Raw genomic sequence first — 26,192 nt, forward strand, 5'->3', positions numbered from 1 at the left:
CTTGTCACGCCTCTCCACACAATTAACACGGAGACGCGTCAGAAATTCTTTGACGCGTAAGACTTAAGGTTAATTGTGGTTCCTTTGTTCTGGGGGTCGACGGTTCGAATCCTATTCGTGACGAGTATGTACTTCTATTCTTCCTTGTATTTACTTTCTCGTCTGGTATCCCCATCACTGTCTTAGACTGTACAAAGGAACTGTAAATCAAATAAGAGACAATTTGTTGAAATGAACTGGCGTAATTTAACGCTGACCTCTGGCTTGAGGAGAGCGAAGACCAACAAGAATGTCTGCCTGAAGTCTGAAGTAGCGTTAATTGCATCTAGCCCAGTGGTGGCAACTCGACATCTACAAATCTTCGAAAATAATTTCCACCTCACTTTATCTGATTCACAAAGAAACGGAGATTTATCGTGTCTGTGTGCGTGAAAGCGCGTGCGTCCATTTCTTATTCTTCTTCTTCTTCTTGCGGTTTGAACAATTAAGCTTGTCAAGAAACTCGCTACGAATTTCATGCCACTGGAAGACAGATTACGTTTTTGCCTTTCACATAGAGGCCGTGAGAAATAATACGCGTATCGCCAAATTAAATAATTTTTAAAAGCCGGAATCCTACTTCACAGAAAACACATCGCATCTCCGTTATAAAGCGGCTAATAACATTTGAAGAAACAATCTCTGTATATTTCGGGGATCAAACGAAACATCGAAATAATGAACGTTAAACCAGTTGGTGCGTATTGTTACCACTATTCATTAAACAGAAGAATATGCAAATTTGTCTAAATCAGTTTATTGAAAAACGTTATGTATCGACAAAGATACCACGTGACTGCAAATGTCAGTGTGAAACAAAATCTTGTTCGTAGCTTTTCGCGTCGAGTTGAATCGATGAGACGGAATGACACGACTAGCCCATAATACTTTCTAGTTATGCAGTTAGTGCAAACTAAGCTTGATGATGGTGATGATGATGATGATATTGTCGCAATGAAACGTTGGTTTAACGTCGGAAGTCTTATTATTCTCAGTGTAAACGGGGATTATTTACTTAAACATCCATGTCCAGATGATCTTGGTAATGGTGAAATGTGGTGTTTTCTTTGCGGTACGGACTGTATTTTTAAACGCTGTGTGAGTCGGAGCTCATGCAAATAACATGGATTAACACATCCATCGACTGTCGTAATCGAATCAGACGTTGAGAGCGGGCCAAGTTGGTAACACTGACCCGGCCCTTACGTAACTCCATCATGCCCCTGGCTGGAAGTACGAGGATGAGCCGCGTTCCTTTCACCCTCAGGTTGACAGATGGACCAGTGACTGGTTTTGTAATAGACGTGTGCTGCAATTCCTCCGTCATGACGTCAGAGACGGCCCCTCTTACGTCACAGAGGACTACCTGAGCAATTAAGGAGCGAAACTAGACCACAATTATATCTCCATTTATTTCCGCGTTACTCACGTGGCCTCTAGTAAAACGAAGTGTTATTATTGGCGGCTGACGTGTTGTCCAGTTTAGAAGGATCAGATATTTTATTTTTAATAACGCTATCCTTGTTGTGTTACTTCACGATTCTGGATAAATAGGTAAGTAAGTTAAGCAGCACTGGTACTCGTTAATAATGAAATATCGCTACATTTTATTTTCTGAACGGATGAAGACACGGAGAACTGAACTGTAGAACATTACGACGTCAGAACCCGGACTTAAATTGTAAAAACTCTGTATTAAACCAGAATCTGTTGCAAATCAGCGAGGGAATTTCCACACCTAAACGTCCCGTGCCGTAGGACCATTCTTTCCTTCGACAAATTATCTAATGAAGAAGATAGCGTTCAACCATCTGAATACGTGAGACGCCAGACGGTGAGGACAGTAAGAGGAAATATTCGACGTGGCTCTGCAGTCATCCACACCCGTGGTAACACGGAATACAGGTGGAAAAACGCACCATTCTGCACGAATTGTTACGCAGTTTCTGAGGAAAATAATTTGGAGAAAGATAATCTATTGCTTTGCTTTTCCAAGGGTACTCCCACCCCGAGATCTGTCTACACTGAGTTTTTCCTATGATGTTACTTTGATGATCGGTATTTAATATCCCAGCACATGTCTAGGGGGACTGAGAACAATCATAAAAACTAGTAGGAATAAACTGTTGTCGGGTTGTGGTCCAAAGCCGAAGTCTTCGGGTAAAATATACTTTTATGTTAATCAGCATATCCTCGTGTTAGGTAGCACTGTATCAACTGCGGAGTTTATCGCGTTACACTCTGTATAGCATCGTCGGACGTCACATTGCTATGGAAACAGAGACGATTAACAGAGAAGAGGTGTGAAGAAGACAAGAAGATGCACGTAAAGTAAGGAGAAGCAAAGACGGAAGTAAAGTAAGCAGAGATGAGCAATGGTGAGATGGAATTAGAGAAGCAAAGACAATTATAAACAAAAATTGTAACAAATATTAAGAGCATTGTGTGAGAAAAGGCATTTATCACAAAGTACAGATTATTTTAAATCGCGTTAAGCAGAAGTGGCAAAGCCGAGAATCTGTCTCATTTCTGTTATACGTACGTCGTATTATCACAGTTTTGAAGTTCGCAGCTGCTGAAATGCTCACAGAAAGTATGCAAAGTCGCCGTAGTGAGGACGTTTCGCGCAGAGGTGTGACTTGTTACTGCCCGACCGGGTGCAGTAACGTGCTCCGAGGGGAGAGGGGACAGTTTATCATCATTAGAGACGAAAGAAGTACTAACTAGTCCGTTTCTTAATCTAATTTCTTTCTTCTGTTTGCGACTGAGTTACGCGTCGTGATTTGGTTCAACCTGTGAAGAAGAGGATGAGACGGGAAAGAGAAGGCAAAAATGAAGAAGAGAAGACGGCAAATACGAAGAATAATGAGAAGACTGAGATTAAATTGTTGTCCTTTGATGCTGTCTCCGAAAACCAACGCTGTGCAGCTGAACTGGTTTCTCTCTCACTGGCTGAGCCAGCTGTCAGATCGGACTCTAATGAAAGCCTTCAGAGCGCTAATACGCTGTTTAATGTCTTCAGGAGCGGATGACGCAACTCCACTGCAACACGTACTCAATTCACGATAAAATTACAACACAGCTTGCAAGGCCAAGGTGAAATGAATACAATTCCTTTCCTACTTCTCCTAAGGGAATTTCCCATTTTCATAGGTTACCCTTCACAGTAACCAAAAACTTGCAGCCACTTTGGCTCCCTTCTTCGAAATTTCTTTCCTTACATTAATTTTTATAGTCATGGGTTTACTTGGAAGTGCTGATGAGTCATTCAGGTACTCAAGAAATGTTCTGATCTTATTTAACCGGAAGGTTTGTGACAGTGTTCACAAAAGCCCTACAGTTAAACAAATACTGAGACAAATGAATTAACATCACATCGTATTCTTCCAAGGTGCAATTTAATACTATGATAAAATAGTAACGCCTATGTGTTAGACGAGATTTCATATTTCGAAAGTCTCTAAAAATGTTTGCATTCTTTTCTATTTCTTACAAGCATTCACGTAATGTAACGCTAATATCACTTAATCAACCTAACTGGTATGTAAATACATGCAAAAGGTAGTACCAGAGACTCGAGTCAGATGACTCACCATCGATTTGCTCTAAGCCGTTTATCCTACGAGGTTTGCAGCCTCACCAACCCATTTCCTTAAGAATGCCCCATGACTCTCCAGGCCTAACCTAATCGCATCCCAACAGGACCCACCAGAAGCTGCAATGTGTTCTGTAACATCCTGTTGTTCAAAGAGATTACTATTGTCATTATTATTATTATTATTTCTAATCATGTGGTCTTTTTCAACACCTGGCTCATGACCCACCAAACTGCTAGTTGTGTAGCATCCACTGTCAGGCAGTCAGCCACTTTGTTTGGGCGCTCATTTGTCAGGATTAGTGAATGAGCCACAGAAGCCATTCGCTTCATGTCACTCAAGTGTCAAAGAAACCCCCTGACGGGAGTATGAGGAGACGATTCGCTACTAGTTCTGAATAATTCTGCAAAGGTTTTCATATTTCAATGAACTGTTCTATCCCGTCATGCCTTTTCGGTTGATTTTTCGTGTTGTAAACATTCTGAAAACTGTCTCTCCCTGTTGGGTTCTTCAGACGTCAGTAAAAGAGGCAGAATATTGATAAACCAGAGAGGAGAGAGAACAAAGCGTTCTGATGGCGTGCTTTGTACTTCGGGTACTTGCCACTAGGTTCCGTTACCTACCGACTTAAGATAACGATCAACCAACGCATTTTAATTGGGCTTACGGAAGGACCTTTTGTCATAACGGAAAAAAAATGTTGACGAAGCTGACAGACTCGTGAAAGAATACAATGTCGGGGAAACGGTTAAAGTACGTCACTTTCGAATGCGTACTTTTTAGTGTTGGCCTGGTTATACTATTTTCAAATTTAGGACGCAAAGGCATTATTCCTCCCCCAGTATTGTCAGGGTGATTAAGTCGAGAAGAATGAGATGGGCTGGGCATGTAGCGCGCATGGATGGGACAAGAGGTGTGCACCGGGTATTGGTTGGGAAACCTGAAGGGAAGAGACCGCTGGGGAGACCTAGACGTAGATGGGAGGATAATCTCAGGCGGGATCTATGGGAGATAGGAGTTGAAGGAGACTGGAATTTGTTGGCCTAGGACAGGGTCCGGTGGAGGGCTTTGATTAATTCGGTGATGAACCTTCGGGTTCGGTAAGCCATCTAGTTAGTTAAGGCATTATTACCGGCCGTTATCGGAAAGAATTCAAAACAGTTACCTGAAAGAGCAATTACTAACCTGAAAACTCACAAAACTTACAAATCTGCTTTAAAAATGTCGCCACAGTTACACGCAACTTGTTACTGTCCACAGATGACGAGAAAAACCTTGCTGGGGGAATTCGTTTCTGGTGCGGTGCGGGGGGAAGGTTACTTATCAGCTGGACTAGAGGGCTGCTATTGGTGGGAAGTGTGACACGTCAGTTTTTACGTTACTACACACAGACTGAAAACATCAAGCCGTTAAGAGTAGCGTGTAGTGGGTGCACCTCTAATGTGTTCTGCGAGTGTTGCGATAGTATTCTAGATTAAATCACTGTGCCGCTGTGAGGTAATCTTAAAGCTGTACCCATTAGAACACACGAAAGCCTGTTGTCAGTTGTTCGTTCAGTGGTTGTGGAACGAATGCTATTAGGATGGGTCGTCACTCAACGCGAAATCTTGCGCATGCGCGTATATCGAATTCCTAGCAGAGATTTTCTCCTGATCTGTGAACTGTACCGTGGACACGAATGCTACAGTCTGGATACAAGGCGCAGGAATGCAACCTGCTGAAAGAAAAGAGTTCTGTAACAATCAAACGGTTAGGTTAAGCTCGCATGTCAGTACAATACCGCCCGCCAGACTTCCTGTCACTTTAGCTTTCAAACCAGTTAAACATCTCATGAACATGTCCAATAAGATGATGCCTCGTCCTGGCATGCTACGCTGACAGGAGTCGTCAGTTACAAAAGACGCAGACTTAAATGCATGTGTTTGTTGTTTAGAACACTGCTGCATGTGGAATGAATTCATAACAGATTTGAATTTATCTTCATACGCCCGTCTGATATATTCTTCTGTAAGCCTGTTTATGAAGTCAGTCTGAAAAATTGCAAACCCCCCCCCCCCCCCCCACGGCCGACCCACAACGAAAAAAATTCGCGTGCCTAGAAAACACTCAATATGTTTTATATAATTTTGTTATGGAATGCTGTTTCTGTCAGTTTGTCAGATACTTTATATACTGAACGAATATCAATTACGTTTGTTATTGTGGTGACCTGCAATAAAAGTTCTCGTGCCAATTTTTCATTTGTTTTAATTTAGGATGGTAAAATAAAGTGTGATGAAATGTGTAACGCTTGTAGCGAATTAGGGAAATATACAAAATACACATGGCATTTTATTCGGAACACAAAGAAAGAGGTCATCTACGTAATCTTGAAGTAGATGGAAATAATATTAAAATTTGTCTTCCGGAAAGAGGATATAATTCTGCCTAGAACTCATGATAGATGGATAAACACTGGTATTTGAAACCCCGAAGTTATTGAGAATACGAACGGTTGGTGCTGACGCTGGAGAAATCTGTTTAATAACACAGTGAGCCTTAAACGATTTTTTCATCACCCTATACTTTTAATAACCTTATTTTAAAAATAATGGTGCCTGAAGGGTACAACTGTAATTTATTGAATATACGCTTAACCTGAACTCCAATTCGCCAGTTCACAGTTAAAAGCAAATATGTGTAAAGAGCGTGGTTTTATGGTTCTTCTGATTGCTTGGCAGGTATGAATGCAATGTTCCGGGGGTTAAATCTCTGTCCGTCATTCCGTGTTTATTTATTAATATTCAGGCGCTTCTCTTTATTGTATTGGTTTTACGACCCGGCGAACATTCTTAAGACAAAACCGGTCCGAAGCTCAGAGTGTTGTCAGTGGACGGACAGCATCAGCTGTAGCAGTGGACGACGACATTTACTATTGTAATTGAACCACAAGTGGAGGGGCGTTTGATGCAGTTCGGTGCCAAGGCATATCACACTATTCTCTGAGAAAGACGTAAGCATTTTTCAAGAATTTTCTGTGTTTTCGTCATATTTTGTTACCTTCCTCTGCTTTACAGTGATTTTGTACTGTTCACAGCCTTTACATATGTAACCGCAACTATTATACCGGGTGTCCATAAAATAGCGGACGATATGAAGTGCGTGTGATTATTTATTCACAACACACATAAAAATACTTGTGTATGATCTTCTGTGACCACCATGTGAAAAAACTGGAATGTACTGCGACTGTATTTAATATATAGGTTTTCGTTTGTGTTATAAATTACATTCACTTCAGATTTTACGCTAATTTATGGACAGCCTGTATTATACTTTATCGCATTTTCCATAATTAATCCCGTCATCTTTATTCTTAACTTCAATCCCTTCTCTTCCTACTTCACCTTATCCGCTTAATTTTCATATACGTTGTCTTCTATTTTATTTATCTAATTCCAACAGAAGAGGGACTTTCGTGAAAAGGTGATAATTAAGAAATGCGATTTCATGTACAACCACACCTTCCAACCTTACTTAAAATAAGTTCCGTGAAATATAGTCAATCCATCTATTCCTTGTTCTTCCGAATGGACTCTTCCACTTTGGGCTTAAATACAAAATTTTGTACACATTTCTTATCTTCGCACCACGAGTATACAAATAACGTAGTCTGCAAGGGGCTGCCTTGTTTCCCACGATTCTTCGTACAGGGCAATTTATCGCCAGTAAATACAAAAAGAAAAAAATTGCCGGGCAGAACGAATGGTAACGATTTCTGCCAGGAAGCGCAGGCAACTGTTACTACTGACCTTCTTTTGTGTAATACACCATCAACTTCAGGTTCGTTCCATTTTTTGTTGTACTTGCTATAACTGTAATTATCTCAGAAGACGACTTACGTACATCAAAAATAGTTATTCGCCCTTCTTCCAGGACCAGTTTTTTACTCATATTCACACGAGAATGTGTAATTACTCATGCTTTTACGCAGTCACCGAGTAACAGAAAGTGATTGCTTGTCTATAATTCCTTAATCCTCTCTTATTCTTTACAAACACTTAGACTTGAATGGTAGAGAGGATTTTAAGTATCTATGTTTGTCTTCTGCGTTGTGATGTCTCGTAGATTTGCTTCGGACGAATATACTGCATTAATTTTCAATACCTGCCTTCAACACCGAAGACGGACGCAGTACGTTTCTCCGGCGTGACAACGCAGAAGATCAACTTGAACGTCGTCAGTGGCATTGAAGACTACCTGTCAAATTTATTATTGCAGATACAGATCAAAAACAAGCAGAATATGTATCATAAACCTTTGGCAGAATGCGATTTTGGACATCCCCACCAGTAGAGGGTTTGGAAACAGGAAGTTAAGTATAATCTTACTTGATTCATAATGATGTAAAGGAAATCCCAAATGTTTTAACTATGTAGGGCTCTGGGTCTCTTTTCAAATGCAAGAATTACGATATAATGTTTTCTCTGTCTTGCCAGGACGCACCAATCAGAGACCTACACCGAACTTCGCAAAAACAATAAAATGGTATTAAAAAATTTGACATATATCAAACAACAAACCGTGAACTCACACAAAGTAGCAGCAGTTAAACAAGGGTCCGATTGGAGTGTGGTCGTTACAAATCCCACGGCCGTTGTCTGATTACGAAATAAGTGCTTCCGTTGTCGGGAAGGTGTCGCGTTATTACATGCCTAAATCGGCGTATCAGTCATGGGAATATCACGCCTCGTTTCGGTAAGTCGCTTCTCGACCAGGCCCGAGCTGATTCCAGTGCATATTAACGAAGCAGACGCCTTCAAATGCAGAATAACAGAACTTCGACCAGACCACACGGCGCTACAATCCGGCAGACCGCCATAAACTTACTCCGGGTAAAAAGATAGCCAATAAGTAACACAACCAACTCCACGGGACAATCGTCCTTGACAAACTGTCAGTCACCCATCTCCTGAAGAATTCCACGAAACCCTAAGGTTCACAAAAGTCATCTCTCGGTCCCTATCAGATGAATCCACTTAGTACCACCCAATGGTGTACTAGCCCCTGCACCTCAGTATCACATCAGAAAGGTGTATAGGGAAGCTGAGATATAGCTCCATATATACTTAACTTCTTAAGTGTATCAGATAAATGGTGAGGTCACGCTCCGGCTAATTTATCCCCCGTTACTAAGTGGTTGTTCCTGGGAGTGTCTTTAATGTGTTTACGTCAAAATAATCTGTCCGAGTCTTCATATAAAATTAAGAATAGGCGTATTACTGTCACATGACAACGTCTCTTCTGCAACCTTAAGTAGTCAGAAATTGACTCGGCGGAAGCAATGATGGGGGCCGAGTACAAAGGAAAGGAAGTTGTTGGATCGTAAGGCACTCCAATGCCTGTAGTCCATGTTCCTGACATCAACTTCGTGACCGAACTACTTCGCCTACAGCAAAATCTAATCGTAAAGATCAATTTGCTTTGCGTGGCCTACCATTAGCAATTGATTGCTTCTAAATCTTTGCCCTTCTCAGATTCAATGCACAGGCATGTTTTGTTAATTCAATTTTGCATTCTCGATTATTCATTGCTATCGACTTCGCAGAAGAATCCCTATGTTAATTATCGATAGATGATTTGTTAGTTTAAAAAAGTAATTCTTACTGTAAATAAAGTTATTTTCAAATAAAAGTATCAAACTTTTGCACTGTTGACCTGCAATCCTCTTGCATTTCATATGGGACTTCGCAATAATTCGGGCTACATCTCAATATCTCTCAGTCTCTTGCAACGACATTGAAATAGGCCACGACAGGATCCTTACAAATACTCCATCTTCTCAGCATCTGAAATAATCTTGCCACACGGTTAACCGAAAACCAACACAGGCTACACCCCAGTAACACGACTAGAAACGTTTACGTTGCTATCTTATGCTGAATAGTTTGTGTGAATGATTCGCAGTCAGCATATCATTACAGATACAACCAATGCGCAATCGAATTTTGAAGAGAACCTATCAGACACTAACCAAACGTAAATATGATTACCGATGTCAAGGTAACGAAGATCCTACAAGGCTTACCTTTGTTGACATATTTCATCTGTCTTCAGAACATGGGGTACGATATGACACATAGAACACCACTCCCCATTTTACTAAATTGTCTAAAGTGAATTTTCTCTGAAATCTGTATGTATTAGTTCCTATGCATGTTTGGTTTTTGTATCCGTGTTCTGTACAGAGGAAAAAAACAAACACTTTCCTGTAAGTAAAAGCACTACATCAGAACTATTTATAACCTCGGTACCTACAAAGTCAACCCCATATTTACACAGCAATGCATAAAAAACGTAATAAAAATCCGATTAGATGATTTTCTGTACTAAAAGAGTATATTTTAGAAATTCACCTTAATTTGATTACTTGTAAAGCAAACGGAGAACAACCATGTTAATAACAACAAGAAACAAAGACATACTTAAAAAGTCCTCATATAAGAAGAAGCAAATGAGTTAAACAAGCTAAACAAAATCAGTGTTTTAGGAGATTGTACGTCTATGTATTTCTATGTAATTACTGGTGTTCGGTGACGACATATCACGGTGCAGAAGAACACAGATATGTCGAAGTTCAAAGGCCAAATGTAAACATTTTATTAAAAAATATTTTCACATGTTTTACGATGTCACTATGAGTTTTGGGTGATGAATAATTATTGTGTAATAAAATACGGAGATATCAAATGTCAAACTTAAATGGGCCTAAAAATAACATAATAATAGTCGTTTGGGTGACATACGAAAACACAAGCAAAGAAACGAAGTGACAAAACAGAGTACAGCTTCCATTATGAAATAAGAAATGATAATAATAATTTGTACCTTATTTATGTATTTAGACGTCCACAATCCTCCACAGTAATTCTAAGTATCATAAGAACTGAAAACAACGCAGAAAGGTAAACTTTGAAGCGCACAGAATTCGCAGTGTGTGCTACCACTAACATCTACTGTCCAAACCATGCCTCCACTGCGCCATGAAGGGGTAGAACTGTCATTAACTGTGTGTTTCACTGCGAGCTATCAGAATGCATTACTTTCAACAAGAAAAAATATGCCTCAGTCTCAGGATCTCAGACCGGGGCATTTGTGAAAAGACGGCATCTTTCTTTATTTAAGAAAATGAGTAATAAAACAATTTCACTCCACAGTCGTGGGTCGCGATTCAAAATCTTGATCGTTCATTAGCTGGTCAAAAAAAGTCATTCTTTTACAGATCGCTAAAGTTCATTACCGTATCATTGAGGACCTTATCCTAAACCACCTGAAGCCAATCTACAAATTTCCACCCCTACCGGAGTTCGAACCCAGGTACCACACTGAAAATTTCCGATCGCTTGTTTTTTAATGTACTAAAATAACATGTATCTGCAGGATTTTGTGGTTAACCCGAACCTACGACACAGGATTATAAAAGAAGAGAGGTTTCTCGAAAGTTTTGAGGTCTTCACGCCGGTGAGGACGATAATGTTCTCGGTTCTGGCGCCGTGTAGACTCGTCAGCACATCAACGTTTCGGAGACACGTTCTGTATCCGTCTTCAGAGGTTTCTCATTCATGCGAATGAAAAGTCGCTGCCAGCCTTAAGTAAACCTCGCCATAACCGCAAGAACAATACTGCAAGCCGTAATATCTCCCCAAACCAATCACGAGAAGTAATTTCTGGCTCACAACCGTATTCGTACCTTGCAATTTGTACTAGAGGCCATTCTCCGCGCCCGGCTCCTGTCTTGCTACCCATAATATACAAACCTAATTTTCCTCCTCAGCTATCACAATAATTGAGTAGCTTATTCCGAACCATCATCAGACATAACTCATCAATCTGAGTTCTCCTTCGGATCTCGACTGCCGTCCGGAGATAAAACGTGGCTGTCAGTTAAGAGGCAGACTGGAATATCTCAAAAACTAATTTTCTGCAATTCAGCATCAAGACTCGGTATTATCGAACGAAGAACTTGCACGCGTGAACATACCGCGCTTGTCGTAAAGAGATTTGTAACCAGAGACATAAATAGTTAATTTTTTTAATCTTCCGATTATTATTGATATAAGTCTACATTTCTTGTACGAATCGGTGGTCTATATACAGATTACAGAGACTTTGGCTGTCTTCTGCCTTGAAGAAATTTACCGACGTTTCAGTAGTACTTGTTAACTCCATAAATAGTTCTAGTTGTAAACTTTCCGATTGGAATTCTTTAAATTATAAATAAATGTAAGTGGGATTATTTCTGTCGTTAACATTCAAAATAATTTAATTATAATATATATCAATGTGCAGTATATATTTATTTATTATTTCAGTCTATACACAAACTTAATTTTTAAAATGTTGTTGTTAAAATTAAAATTAAAATTTATAAAATCAATGTGCAATAATACCGATATTTAATTTAATATTCCTGACGTCCGTGTAGCTCCAGTTCAAAATGGCTGTAATTTTAATTTCATTTCACTACCACAAACCACAATTAAATGTATTCGTTTGTTTTTTGTGAGGGACACTAATACCAAATTTAATCTAAATTCATTACGTATTTTGTTAGGTCCGAATTCTCCTTCGTTCGCTAATTTGATTCACATCATGCTAAAAACACAAACGTTAAGACGGGGATATAAACCAAGAGGAAACATCAATAACAAGACAAATTAATTTTTGGAATATTTTAAGATATGTAAACATGAAAGCAAATTGTGTTATGTATCCATCCGCTTGTAGATTCAAATTCTACGCGCTGTTTGATCACGGCACTGACTGCCCTGATCCAATGGCCGCTTCATACAGCGTTTTGATTGCGGCTTTCCGATAATTCATAATTATTTCGTGTAGACAGTAGCTGCGGACAAGAGCTGAATGAATGGGAAGCGAATACCGAGGCACGTAGCCATTGTCTCAACATCCATTACATTCCTCTTCTTCTTTTTCTTGTGGTATCACTGGAAGTAACATTCATCTGCAAAGTGCACAGTGAATGAGAAATTACATCTGATTTCTTCTGATTGCATCAAAAAGGCAACAGTACGTGTGGTCTGAGAGAATTACGTGTTCTTTATTAAACTCAGACTGAAGGGTCGTATTTACATTTGTGCGGTACCCAGTGTTTCCTTTGGATACCTTCATCTTTCATTTCTCCCCCTACACCACTGTATCCACGAGCTTAATGGTGAGTTTCGCAGTGCACATTTGTCGAGCGGGGTTGTTTCTCGTAGTTTAAGACAGTGGTATTCAACCTTTCATGTTCGCGTACCCCAAGATGTAATTTCTCTTCAACTTTGTACCCCCAAAGTTGTTGGTGTATAATTCAAGTTATACATAGTATATAATCTACATCTAAAATAAATTAAATAAATTATATTACTGATTATTCAGTGTTTATCATAAAGTAATATATATATTTTTTAAATTTCACGTACCCCCTAAGATGTGTTTGCGTACCCCCGGGGGTACGCGTACCCCTGGTTGAATACCACTGGTTTGAGATACGTGAATATGAAACTTGTTAATTAATTTATGTGACAGATAATGTTTTGTCCTTGTGAGTTTTGGCGCCGTGTACACTCGTCAGCAATTAAAATATTTAAACTCGTCAGCAAATGTCAACGTATCGAAGAAACATACTGTATCCATCTAGAAACTGAAATCTGAAGTCCAACTTTAGCCTTGAAGAAGTGCACAGTATGTTTCTCCGAAACGTTGGTCACAACCCAGAACAAGAAAATAGTCTTCAGAAACACAGTAATGCCAACTGTAACACGCGGTCGTCAGAACGGTTTAGAATTAGAAGATGGCTGCCTTCTGGGGCGCAGCGGCGTGTAGATCGGTAGACGTTTACTAAGGTTTCAAACGTACTTAATGCTGCCACCATCAGGGCCTGAAACGTTTATAAACTTCTACCCGACTCAAAGCCGTGCTTACCTCACATTCTACGCTTTACAATTAATTTACCGCCTACGAAGACATATTCCACAGTTGCATGTAACAGAATCCGTCGACGATGATGCTCTATACTTCATTAGAGTCAAAGTGTAATCGGCCTATTTGAATGAAAGATCAGAAACGTGCAGTGTTTTGGACTCATGTCCATTCATAGATCAATTCAAAGGTTGGCCGACGGTGTGTCAATGAACACAATACTTCGCGGTGATTAGTGAAAGTTCTTTCTTGTAAAACGGCGACCATAATAAAGTGTATTGATTGATACCAAATTGATTAACTACGCTGTCTTACGGGCAGACAATGGAATTCCGGCTTTCAGGATGTGCGTTGGGCGTGGGATGTTTCTCTAATTAGTAACCTATTAAAGGGACATGCAATTATGTAGCTTTAGAATTTAAATACAATGCTTCACATGTTTGTACCGTTCATGCAATATTACAGAAGCTTCGCCGTAGTAAAAGGAGGGTGAAAAAGTTCAGTAAAATTTCACCAACATGTCTGAGAAACAACCCACTTTTCTCACTGAGATGCTTCAAGCCAAATGTTGTTGCCAGCCATATTACCTATAAATTAAAAATTTCACAGTTTAGTGATGCATTTGTTTTTACCACCCATGAAGATGAAGGCGATATGTTCCTCCGAAACGTCAGTAACCATGTGCATGACCACAAAGCATCACAACCAAGAACACCACATTCCATATTTTCGTTTTTTTGAAAACTTCAAATTTGTAAAGTTTCGTGTTGTAGTCGTTTCGTTTAATCAAATGAATTTTGTTAAAGTTATAATTCGGAGACTAAGAAACATTTATTTTACGAAAGTACAAGGTGATTGACTCACGGCAGTGATATTTAAAATAAAACATTTTAAATATTTAAATATTTTAAATTGTTCATCAAACGATACAATGATTTAATTGATTTTACGAGCATATTATACATTAAATATTGTACATTTTCTCGCTTTTAAAATAATATGTGAGTATTACAATTTTATTAAGTCTTACGTTAGTCAATTAAAGATTAAATAGAAACATATTTCATTTACATTGTTATGTAATTGCTAACAGTCTCACCACATAACTGGAAAAACTGATCCGTGTGACGCTGTTAAGGCTTAATAAGAACGTGTGTTTTAACTTTCATGTCTTGATCCGTCATTAAACTCTCTGCTCAAATAATAGCTGTCCGGATGAAGGTTCGCGCGGTGGCAACTGTGTATAAAATAAACCGAATGAATTACAAGGCGATCTAAGATTATAGTTACGCACTTATATAGAGCATTAACCTAACATCTGGTCCACTATGATGCACGTCTTAACTTGAACGCAGATGGTACGAAAATACTTTTGAAAGGAGACGGACGTACATCAAGACAAAGATGGGAACAATAAAAGTTTATAGCTTCGTAAAAAAGAGAAGTTTTGGGACTTGTAAGAAAATAACAACAAATACTTGGCTGGTTGGCGTACACCTGAAAATAACTATTCATCATTGTCGTTAAAAATCGTTCCAGTAGATGTTACAATGACCGTTGCGAACACGGAACGTCACGAAAATGTGCATGTCACTCGTGTGTACACAGAGCCAGCGACTGCTTCGTGTTTGCTTATGGAAAAAGAAGTTACATATATACAGACAGACAGACAGTCTTAAAGCAGTGGTACTGCTGACTTCAGTAGATCTCTGACACGCAGTATTCCAGAACAAACAGCCACGTTGCATTGTTTGCCTCTGCGGAAAATCAGGAAAATCGGGAAACAATATGTCGGCGTTACGAAACGCGCCCATTAACGGGTGTTCCAAAAAACATGACCGCGACTGTACATGTGCAGGATAAACTACTTCCGAGAATTCAAGGAAATATGACTAGTTCTGGTTTTTAAAAAGAAATATATCTTAACGGTGGGAGAATAAATTACTAATTCATTCCCACATTTTTAAACTATCGCTAATGGGAGTTTAAGAAAACAGTAACCTCTACAGTAGGTCTATATTTGTATGAGAATTTTTTTTAAGATTAGTCTATCTATACACTCTGTAAAGTGTTGCATCAAAACATTTCCAACAACTATGAAAGATTGTTGGTATGAAGCCCAAATGCCAATTTTAAATATCTGTATTCGACAACATTTTCAAAGATAAATCGTGCAGACGGACAGTTTAATCTAAATGAAAGTAGCGTATACATTGAGGGAAACATTTAATTGGGTGACCACTTTGGACAGTAGGTGCTAAAGACAAAACACGTCAGTGCATTCACGTATTCCAGGGTCTTATTAAGACGTCGTGAAGCTATGGCAAAAATCAGGGTCCCATAACAATAAAAAATTATATAAATAACTATTAATGAGCATTAAATATTTTCATTTGATTGATTACACGGCCAAACATTTGAAAACTGAATAATTTAACAATGACGAACATACATTCTTAGTATCTACTTTTGATCTTGATTTCTTATAGCGTGAATTAAATCTTAAGATTTAAGAACCTCCTCCAACGTGTATTTCAAATGAATTTCGGGGTAAGTGGATGGCTCTCGAATGGTTAGGTCCTAAGCCGTTGTTCATTAACTTATAAGTACATTTGGTACTGGTATGTTCAAACGTGACTGTCACCCAACTGCAATTCAGTCTGTGGGTACTTCAAAACCGCTGTCTTATTTAAAATGGTTCGACATGAATAATGGATAAGGTGAAATCTTGTGTTGTGAATTAATTTTCATGAAGATTCTGTTTGCTAAGTGGGTCCTTTGTCAAGACGGGTTTTTGCGCCTGCGGATAACGTACACGGCCTATAAATACTGAGAGTGCCTACGAATGTTAAATAAGCAACAGCTGACAAGCGACAAGGGGTGAACTTCCTTAAAATATTGGTAACGTATGTTATAAGATACCCATAAATACAAAATACAAATTTATTGATTATTAACGAAGGTGGTACATACAGTTACCACTGGACTTTAAAGGTTTGACGTGGTTTGCCCCGCTAAATAAAGAAGGTGGGTCTATTTTGCGAATATTTGAGAACAGGGGGCTAAGGAGGATATTGGGACTTAAGAGAATGTTTGTGACAAATGCCGCTCGCACGATATGATAAGGTCATGCGTACTAAGGTTGATGACCGAAGCTGCAAAGAAGGAATTCGCCCTAATGGACTGGATTCAGCTGGCTAGGGTTGTGTCCAGTTGCGGGACTTCATTAACACAAAAAGTGTGAATTTCTCACCAGGTATGTGACTACTGGAATCTCAAAGTGACCCTGCTTGACGTAGGGACAAATTTTAAACGAACGTTCGGAACTGAATTTGTCCACATTTTTAAAGGATGTGTTCGACGTTATTACAATACGGTTGTGTAACTTACAGTTATAGCGGAATCTAACTTTCTGAGCAGGGTGCACCGAGCTGAGGAGCCCTTAGCACGCCTTCTGAGTCTTGTTGTGAGGTTTGTCTGTGAAATGACCAGCTAGCATGATGTGCTGTTTTCTGTCTGCCTGAACTCAGGGTTGTAGAAAATGGAACAAGAATTCCTTGCTAATTGGGGCATTCTCTGACCCCCCTCCCCCCATTTGGTCCCTTTTCAAATTTTCATAGCTCCACCAACCACTTGACACACTCCCCCATTCCATGCCCTTATTTGATTTTTTATCGTCTCCGTCACGTCTTTTGAAGGTCTGACTTTTTACGGCTGTCAAAACGTGAAAAAGGTATGTGGAGCAGGTAAAAGATTTTTCTAGGTCTCCTTTCTTGATCTGTATTGTTACAGGTAGGACGGGGTGGAATTTTAGGGGACGGGGCGATTTCAAGAGTGGCTTTTTGCCTTTGTTTGTGAAACCCAGTTACGTGTGCGTAGGGGGTGGATAAGGGGGCAGATGAAAACAGCGTATCTTTCAGATCACATCGCTCCGCAGGGGGAGGAAATGGCATATTCCAGTCCAGAGGGACAGAAAAGCTACAGCGATCTTGCGTGTTCTATATGGGAAACAAGGCACAGAAATATATCAACAGAATGTTTCTGCACTCAGACAACGAAATATGTTGTGTCAGACGCGTACCCCGCAGACACAAGTTACAGACAGTTCTTGGAATAGTGGCAGTGTGTTGCCATTGTCCCCAGACCGACGGACAAAGGCCGCCCTGATCCGAAATACATCACACAAAATCTGCTTAAAAATGGTTACATTAAGACGGAACGATTACAGTATTAATTACTCCTATGTTTATATATGAGATTCAAAATAAAATTACGAGACAAATCAAAATCAATTCTCCATTTTCTTTTCAGTTGTTTTGTTAAAATATTGTCACCTCTGGCAATCAAAGACCTAAACCTCACGCGTTTCAATGGCTAAGATGTTGACTATAAAACTGCAAGGAGCAAAGAACCTCAAAAGTTGGCAATCGCTCCAGACGGCCAAAAAAGATATCTACACACGCTTTCACAAGAATCAGCCACCAGAACTTATCCTGAGCCAGATGAATCCAATACACACCCTCCAACACTAATTCCCTAAGATCCATTTTAATATTATTCTCCCATCTAAGCCCAGGCCTTCCGAGTGGACTTTGTCTTCAGAATTTCCTATCAAAGCCTAGCAAGTATTTGTAATTTACCTCGTGTCCGCTACATTCACCATCCATCACACTGCCCTCCATTTGATCATCATAATAATAAATGGCGAACAATACAAATTGTGAAGCTGCTCATTACTAAATTTTCTCCAGTTTACTATAGATCAGTCCCATCAGCGTCCTAACTCGTACTCTGTTAGCTAGTTAGTTAGTTACTAAATGTTTGTGTGTTATGACCTTTGCCAAATTTAGTGGAGTTTTTCCTACTTTAAATTTGTGTCGACGATATTAATGACCAATGATTCTGAGGTTAGTCACGCGTTCTTTGCACAAAATGAACGAATACAGGGCTGGTCGTCTGTCTGTCTGTCTGTCTGTATGTCTGTCTGTCTGTCTGTCAGCAAGATTATCATCGCAAATCGCTGAACAGATTCTTACGAAAATTGATATGAACGTTTTCCCGTCTGAGGCCAATACATGACCTACGTGGCCACTGAATGCCTCCAGTTGTGACGTTTCTAGATTACGGGACTCCGTATGCATGCCATTGGATCGGAGTTCTAGGTACATGGAAGAGTGACAGACAGTATATTTATTTTACGTAAAAATTCACTGTAGCAAACATACATCGACTGTCGGTTAGAACAATGATACAAAGCCAGGTCGTCGCCCTGAGGACGCCAGGTTCTTGTCATCGTAACTCAAAGATGGCAGATCTGATTACACACTTCAGATAAAATCCATCATACCGTTGTCAATGTCGACGACATTGGTTGCTACATTCTGATGAGGTCACAAGACTTCAGCGTGGTCTCAATATCTCATCAGCTATGTGCAACATTTGGTCCACGGGTCGCATCTTATCCCACCAATTCAGATCTGGACAGGAAATTACTTTTCTGATATGTTTAAGGACCTTGAGGGCGTGAGAAAGACGATAGTGTTGTTGTTTTGGGTTCTGACGCCGCGTAGGAAAACAGACGTGTTTTCGATTTACGTGGGTGTGTTCATTGTACTGTAGTTTATATCGAGCGGACACTGTTTAACTGATGCTGATACTTCCTCAGGAGTAAAGCTTATTATTTATCTACGTGTAATGCCGATTTCCATCACCGGCGACCACGACGTGACATGAAGTCATGCGCTTACAAGGACGACTTTGAATGTGACGAAACAAAAGCGATAGAAAAGACGCAAATGCTAAAGGTGTCGTTACAGGAAGCAAGTCAGGTGGCATGTTCGTGTTAGGACGTCCTGGAGTGCCCAGTGGGACCTTTCAAAACAAAATGCAAGTGGCAACAGAATTCATATTCCGAATGACGTTGTTAAAAAGACTACGTTTTATGCAAACAAACAAGGAACAAGTGAGTACCTGAAGCTGCTGACGTGGCGTTGAGTCGAGTGTTTGCGTTCAGGAGTGGCGGCCATGTGATTGAGACGTTGGTTTGAGGCAGAAATCGTTGTCACTGCCTCGCGGAGCATTGTCATGAGGTCGCGGCCTGCGAAGGAAGAGCCTCAGGGGCGGAGGACATGGTACGAATGCCTCAAGAGCGACAATTCACAAGCTGATGATTGCCCACCTCGTCACAAGGACTTCTCTGCTTGTGATGTGACTGACGACTGTGTTCTCTTGACTGCAGGGATGAACTGGGGTGGAGATTTCAATCGAATAATCGGAAGAATGAAGAGAGAGAAAAAGAATGATGCAGACAGAAAGCGGAGTAAGGATGATGGTAGGGAATGCAAGTAGAGGGCTAAAGAAAGTCATTTTAATTCATTTGCAGTAATGAACCCCGAATGTCTTATGATATGTTACTCTGTGCAGTCTCGTAGATAGTGACCGACGTTTTAAGATGAACACGCTGCCTCAATCATCGTCCTGACGATGGGAATAGTAAGCATTCTGTACGAAGGAAGATCATAAAGTCACCTACGGATTCTGCATAGAAGTATCTGGAAAAATACATAAGGTCATATATATATATATATAACTATTCTACTATGTAATTGGAATCTGTACGATCGGAAAACACGAGCAAGTTCTCTTAGAATTTGTTCCAAACAGGAATAAATACTGCATATAAATATCGACGAACGGTTTTGGCGCAGAATATTTAACAAGATGGCTGTCTTCTGGGTTGTAGCGTTGTGTAGTTAAGGAGATGTTTGTTCCATGGAGTTATTAGTTAACATAAAATATGACGCAATTCATTTCACCGGCTTATAACTGACTTTAACTCAAATTCTATAGCCAATTCAATTGTAAGACATTGCAGATAACATTTCCACTGATAATAATCTAAATGCAAACATGCCTCTAATAAAATCATGGAGACTTAAGTTTAGCGTTAGATCTGAAGGTCTTACGGCGAAAGAGATGTCGATATAGGTCTTCGGGGTTGTAACGTCGTGTGAAATTCTGGGTGTAGATATCAACGGTTCGGAGGAACATACTGCCTCTATCGTCAGGTTTGACGTATTCTTTGCTGCAATGCGTATTTCAGGAAACGGGTTAAGTGATGCTGACGTATGTTTACCAATACACTGCTAACTGAGAAAACAAGATGTCTGACTCAAATGGAGACAGGATCTGTAATCTTTCGTAATAAGCCGCATATATGTCATCGTGCAATGTCAGATGCGAATGGCTTCTGCCACTCACGTACATCATGAGACAAGAACTAATGACCTTTAGAAATTGAAGCTACTCAGCAACTTTAATGAAGTCCGATAGACTCCTCAATTTACCACTGCGTTTCTAACTCCTGCATAGCAGTAAATGTAGGTATGTAAACTCATTAATTTTGATTTCCTATTCTATTACTAATTCGCCTTCCATCTTCTTCATCGTGGTTCATTATTTATTCTTTTTAATGCGATACGATGAAACGATTTTGGCACATATGCTGAAGATGCTTTATTTGATTATTTTAGTGCAATACTGATCTAACTAAATTACTAACTCCACAGACCAGAGTCTTTCTTCAGAAGCTAACGTTATCGTACACTCAGCTACTCAAGAAATTGTCCGAACTTTATGAATCCCGAAGGGTCACTACCGTTTCACAAGAGCTCGAAAGCTGAACCAGATTAATTCACTCCACCTACTCCCACAACATTTCCCTAAGATCCATTTTAATATTATCTCCCTTGTCTTACGAGGGGTTTCTTCCCTTCACGTTTTTCAACGTTGTACGCATTATTTACTTTTCTTCGAGTGTCCTACGACAGTAATACGTGATTATTTATAGACTATCAAGATACTTCCACTGCAAAACAAATGCACCTCAGAGAAAGGGCCATTTCCAACGCATTTGCAGCCAATAATTGATCGTCAGCGAGTACTGAGGCCACTCTTGCCCTTAAATACACCGACCGTAATTCTGGCAGATGTAGTCATTGTGTAGTAAAGCCACGCAAAAGATCACCTACCTATATAATCAATTGCAAAGTGGAAAAAAGATGAAGCAACACACCTTGAGATCACAGATGGCTTCCGATCATTAAACGTGGTTAATAATCAGAATCGAATACCGCGATCATAATGATGTGTTCAGCAGGTAGCCTACAATGTCGTAAGACGGGCTACTGCTATTCAAGACGAACGCTCCCTCGGGGAAACTTAACCCGGCACCCAGTAGCCGTGCACTAATTACACGACGTAGGTTTGTTCTCTGCTGCGAGAGTCTACTGGACGTGTTTTGTCACCCAGTGTGATTAGCAGATGTTCCGCTTTTGAGACCAATTTAATGAAACGCAACGGTGCGAAGGCCATGTTATAATTGCACAAAGGTCGGTCACTATTTATAGGAAAAAATACAAGAAATAATTTTCAAGGAAGTGACTAACAACTAATTACCAAATCGACGCCAGCGCCTCTCCACCAAACTTCCCCCCACTTCCCAGCATCGTCAATTCAGACCTGAAAATAGAGGCAGTATGTTCCTTGGAAACGTCAGGAACCACCGACCAGTCTACACGGCGTCAAACCCACAAGAGTGAGTCACGTGGTTTACGAAGATGGCTGTCTTCTGGGTTGCAGCTCCGTGTAGTCTGGTAGAGGTTTACCAAAGGTCCCTTCCGCCTCCATCATCCAGGACAGTGAGTGATGATGGAGGCAGTAAATATCTCTGAAACGTCGGCAAACTTCTAAAGACTGCATGGCGCAATAACCCAGTCATCTTTAATCTTTGTACACGCCTTCGTGAGAATATGAAATCTCACATCATCGTTCATATTTATTGTTCGTCATGTAGAGCACAGAGGAGGCTTATTCCGACCAGACAATGTAAGCAGCAGTGAAAGCTGTACGCTATTGGGACCACAAGCGTGCGCAGTGGTCGTAGAGCAGAGAGGGACAGTGGCGGCTAGTGAGGCGAAAGGCAGAGACATCAGTATGCAAATACGTACAAGATTTTCATTTATACGATTAATATAACTTCTATGCTAAACTATACGCTGCAAAATTATTTTGAGATGAAATTATATTAAAGTACATAAAGCAAAATAATTATGGGCAAGAAATGTAGCATATAAGAGGGACAATGAAATTCATGCAAAATTTCAGTCGGAAGACCTCATTAAAAGATGGACTTCGGTGCTTGAAGCGTAGATGGGAGGTTAATATTAAGAGCTTGAAGGGAAGGATGTGGGCGTATGGACTGACTACTGAACTGGCTGAAGACAGAGATCAGTGGCGTCGTTTTGAGGGAGGAAATTTTAAAGGTGCATGACTATGGCGGTAAATGGTCAAGTCAGTCAGGAAGAAAGGTCGTTAGTTAGTTAGTTAATCAGTATGCTACAAACAGATATGCAGAGTTAATTTCTCCAACACAATACATTAATCAAATTGTTTAGCATCTCCCGTGCCACGTTCGAGATACGTCGTTTGAAACCAGTGTGGCTTATGATATACGTGTGCATTTTTTGATCACTGACAAGATTATTGTCAATCTAACACTTCAAAGGTATCTGCTGGCTTTGAACGATATAAATTTTTATGTTACCATGGAAAAAGACAGACAGAACAAGTTTTTCAAGGAGGAAACAGCACGGGTAGCGTTAAGTCCTAATTACAGTCAAATGCTTTGGGGTAAAGTACACACTGCAGTCGTTTGATATAGTACTTCACGTCAAACTTAGAATGTTACTGTTATCGGTGCAAAGGTTTAAGACTTTTTTCTGCAGAACTGTGACCGGTAACGGACTAGCGAAAAGCAAGTCCCAGTACCACTTTGTACACCATAAATCCCACATGGACTAGCCTGGATACAAACCGAGGTCTCCGCGGTGGGAAGCACTAACCACCTGAGCTACGGCACGGCCATATACATAAATTAATGCGGCTATTTAGTTATGAAATGAAACTCTTACACGGCATTACGTATCCTTGACTTGTTTTTCTTAACGACTCACCTAAGTTGTAGGCGGCCACCCTGACGACCTAAATTCGTTAAAGGTGCATACCTGAAGCTGTTGGGGAACCATGTAAAGAGAAATGAAAAGAAGAGAGGTAATCAGGTCAAAAGATGAGGCACGTCACACGTAAACGAGAGTAGAGCGACGTTCTGGTGGAAAGAATGTTTGACAATGGAATGCAGTTGGTCTATATTTAATGTTTTATGTACGAGCACAATCGGAGATTAAAGTTGTCGTTCCAGTTTACAGATAACACAGGGTAGCAGGAATGTTAAACTATCATCTGGGCCAGCAATTATACCTTATGTAGGTATATTGTAATATTATCTTCTTAGGATTAAGCAGCCCCATACACTGTACAAGGGATAATGTTCCAACTACCTTAAGCAAAAATGATACGGTTACAAAATAAACGAGAATCCGATGGGCTATAAACGTAGCACGAATAGAGATGGTGAGAAACACGCCATCTTCAATCACTTGCTACTATCAAACCTTAAATCAAACATGTATTTCATTCAGTTACCATTCTGTCATCTCAAATTCTAAACCAGATCCATATTTCTCTAAAGTCTGTCAACACACAATTTCAGGCCATAAGTGGCGTTAGTGTCAAATTAGTGCCACAGTAACCGAACGTAGAGTCCGGCAGACAGCATTCGTGTTTCCTATTAGGAAGGCCTCGGGTTCAAATTTCGGCCAGGTAACCGCCAGAATACCGCCTTAAATAAGGTCACAACTGCTTCCTTCCACATCCATCTAATTCACTTTCCATTAATCATCCTGTCATTCGATGTTGTACAATCTAAGCTACTGACAGCGTCGTTAAATAAACCATAAGTAAATAAGAAACTGACAAAGAATGAAATATATCCCCAGGTTTTCATTCAACCACTTTAAAACCCTCTTAAGCATGAAACTAATCTAAATCGCATTTAAGAACACAGTCTGGACCACGAAGAAAACACAACACTTCACCATTACAAAGATCAGCTGGTTGACGCGGTTCAGAGAAATAATATCCGGTTTAATCTGAAGATCATAGGAGCGGTCTTTTTGGCTTCTGGTTTTATACAAATGGCTCGGAGGAAACTGCTGCTTTCATCTTCAGGATTGAAGTGAAGAGGGTTAGGAACATGTCGACAATTAGGCCAGGAAAATTTACTTGCTCATTCAAAATGCTGGTATACATTCAGAAAATGACAGGGCGGAACGACATAAAGGAACACTATCTAAACCCAGATCCCAGCAAAAACATCAAATCGTGCAAACAATATCTGTGATGCAGAAGACGAAGGGCAGGAAAATTGTTTCTGTGGGAGCCACATCAATTTGTTGGATGCAACCGCAGGAACGCGGCCTGGCGGTGTCTCTCATGAACATGCGGTAGCACAAAGCCGACCACACGCCTCCCATCAACTTACCGAGAAGGCAAAGCTCCTCTTTTTCTGCACAGCTTCTGGTATACCTCAAGATATCCTGGCTGTGTGTCGAACCTGATCGTTTGGTCCTCTGGACTGCAACGAAAACACGGATCCTGAGACGACCTCCCACACATTTCACCCTCACACCCGTGTCGTCGCCTTCCCCCGGTCGACGTACAGTACACTCTGCACTTGTAACTGGGTTCAACGTGGCTCTTGGACGAGGTAAGTCCGTGTACCTGACACCAGGAGATGAGACACAGTGTTGCAGTCCGACGTAAACGTCGTGTGAACGAACATATGTTCCTTGGGGGCCACCCACGCCGCTGCCTCATTGGTAGTCAACCTGTGAGTCTGTTCTACATGGTCTCCGGACCAGACACATCACTCTTATCACGGTGTACAGGTTGTCTCTAAACTTAAGTCTCGACAGGGTGTGACCTTCTTCCAGATGTTAGCCGACTGCACCACACGCTCCATTGAAGAATTACAAAGACTAGAAAACGGGGATGTGTGAAGAAATAGAAAAGATGGTAGCAGAAGGGTGTGGAGAGAAGTAAGTAAAAGGTGTGGATACCGAAAGATAGAATGAGAGAGGAAAATCACTAGTATTTTAAAATGCATGAAGAATAAAGATAAAAGGTGAAGCTGTCCCAATATACGCCATGTAGGCGCTTGGGGGGAGAGGAGGTATAGCTCATAGATGGCGTGAATGGTCAGCATCACGCCTCGGCAGAGCTTTACCCCCGGGAAAGTACCCCGGTACCCACTGGACTGGAGGCTAGGTGGGCCCCAGAGCCGGTGTGGACCCAAAGGCGAGAGGAAAAACCCTCTGCCCCCGTCGGGGATCGAACTCCGGTCGTCCAGTCACTATACTGGCTGAGCTACTCTGGCTCGAATCAAAAGCAGCTTGGAAAATAAATTATACACAGAACTGTACCCGTGACCCTAACAGGTATAAGATGGTGGAAAATGGGCGTCTGGAGATTGAAGGCGGTTGAGGGAAATGCAGACCAGAGGATGTGTCCTATGAAATAAAGAAGGATGAAAACATTTTAACCAAAATCCGTTACGTAGTTTCACAGATGCAATACATGGGTAAAGAGGTACTTACCTCACGATAATTCATTCACACTGTTCAAATAAGGCATTAGGCC

At 40.5% G+C, this 26,192-nt stretch overlaps 1 protein-coding gene across 26 annotated transcripts in view; it reads right to left on the reverse strand.

Moving 5' to 3' along the window:
• LOC110835423 (uncharacterized) overlaps positions 1-26,192 on the reverse strand; it is a 310,206-nt gene that overhangs the window by 61,597 nt on the left and 222,417 nt on the right. For 7 of the 26 annotated variants that reach the window (XM_087350093.1, XM_087350090.1, XM_087350101.1 and 4 more), the window contains one exon: positions 23,522-26,062. The exons of 9 other annotated variants lie outside the window; for them this stretch is intronic. In XM_087350093.1, coding sequence (XP_087206219.1) covers positions 25,935-26,062 — 128 coding nt within the window. In that variant the 3' untranslated portion in view covers positions 23,522-25,934. Of the gene's footprint in view, positions 1-10,502; positions 10,522-14,535; positions 14,833-19,565; positions 20,147-23,521; positions 26,063-26,192 lie in introns of those variants that run through there. 10 more of the 26 variants (XM_087350104.1, XM_087350095.1, XM_087350110.1 and 7 more) reach the window with 9 other exon arrangements.

The sequence above is a fragment of the Zootermopsis nevadensis genome, unplaced genomic scaffold (assembly GCF_977971745.1).
Source record: "Zootermopsis nevadensis isolate Lab colony 2312 unplaced genomic scaffold, Znev_1.0 Znev_ptg000017l, whole genome shotgun sequence".
Lineage (NCBI taxonomy): Eukaryota > Metazoa > Arthropoda > Insecta > Blattodea > Termopsidae > Zootermopsis > Zootermopsis nevadensis.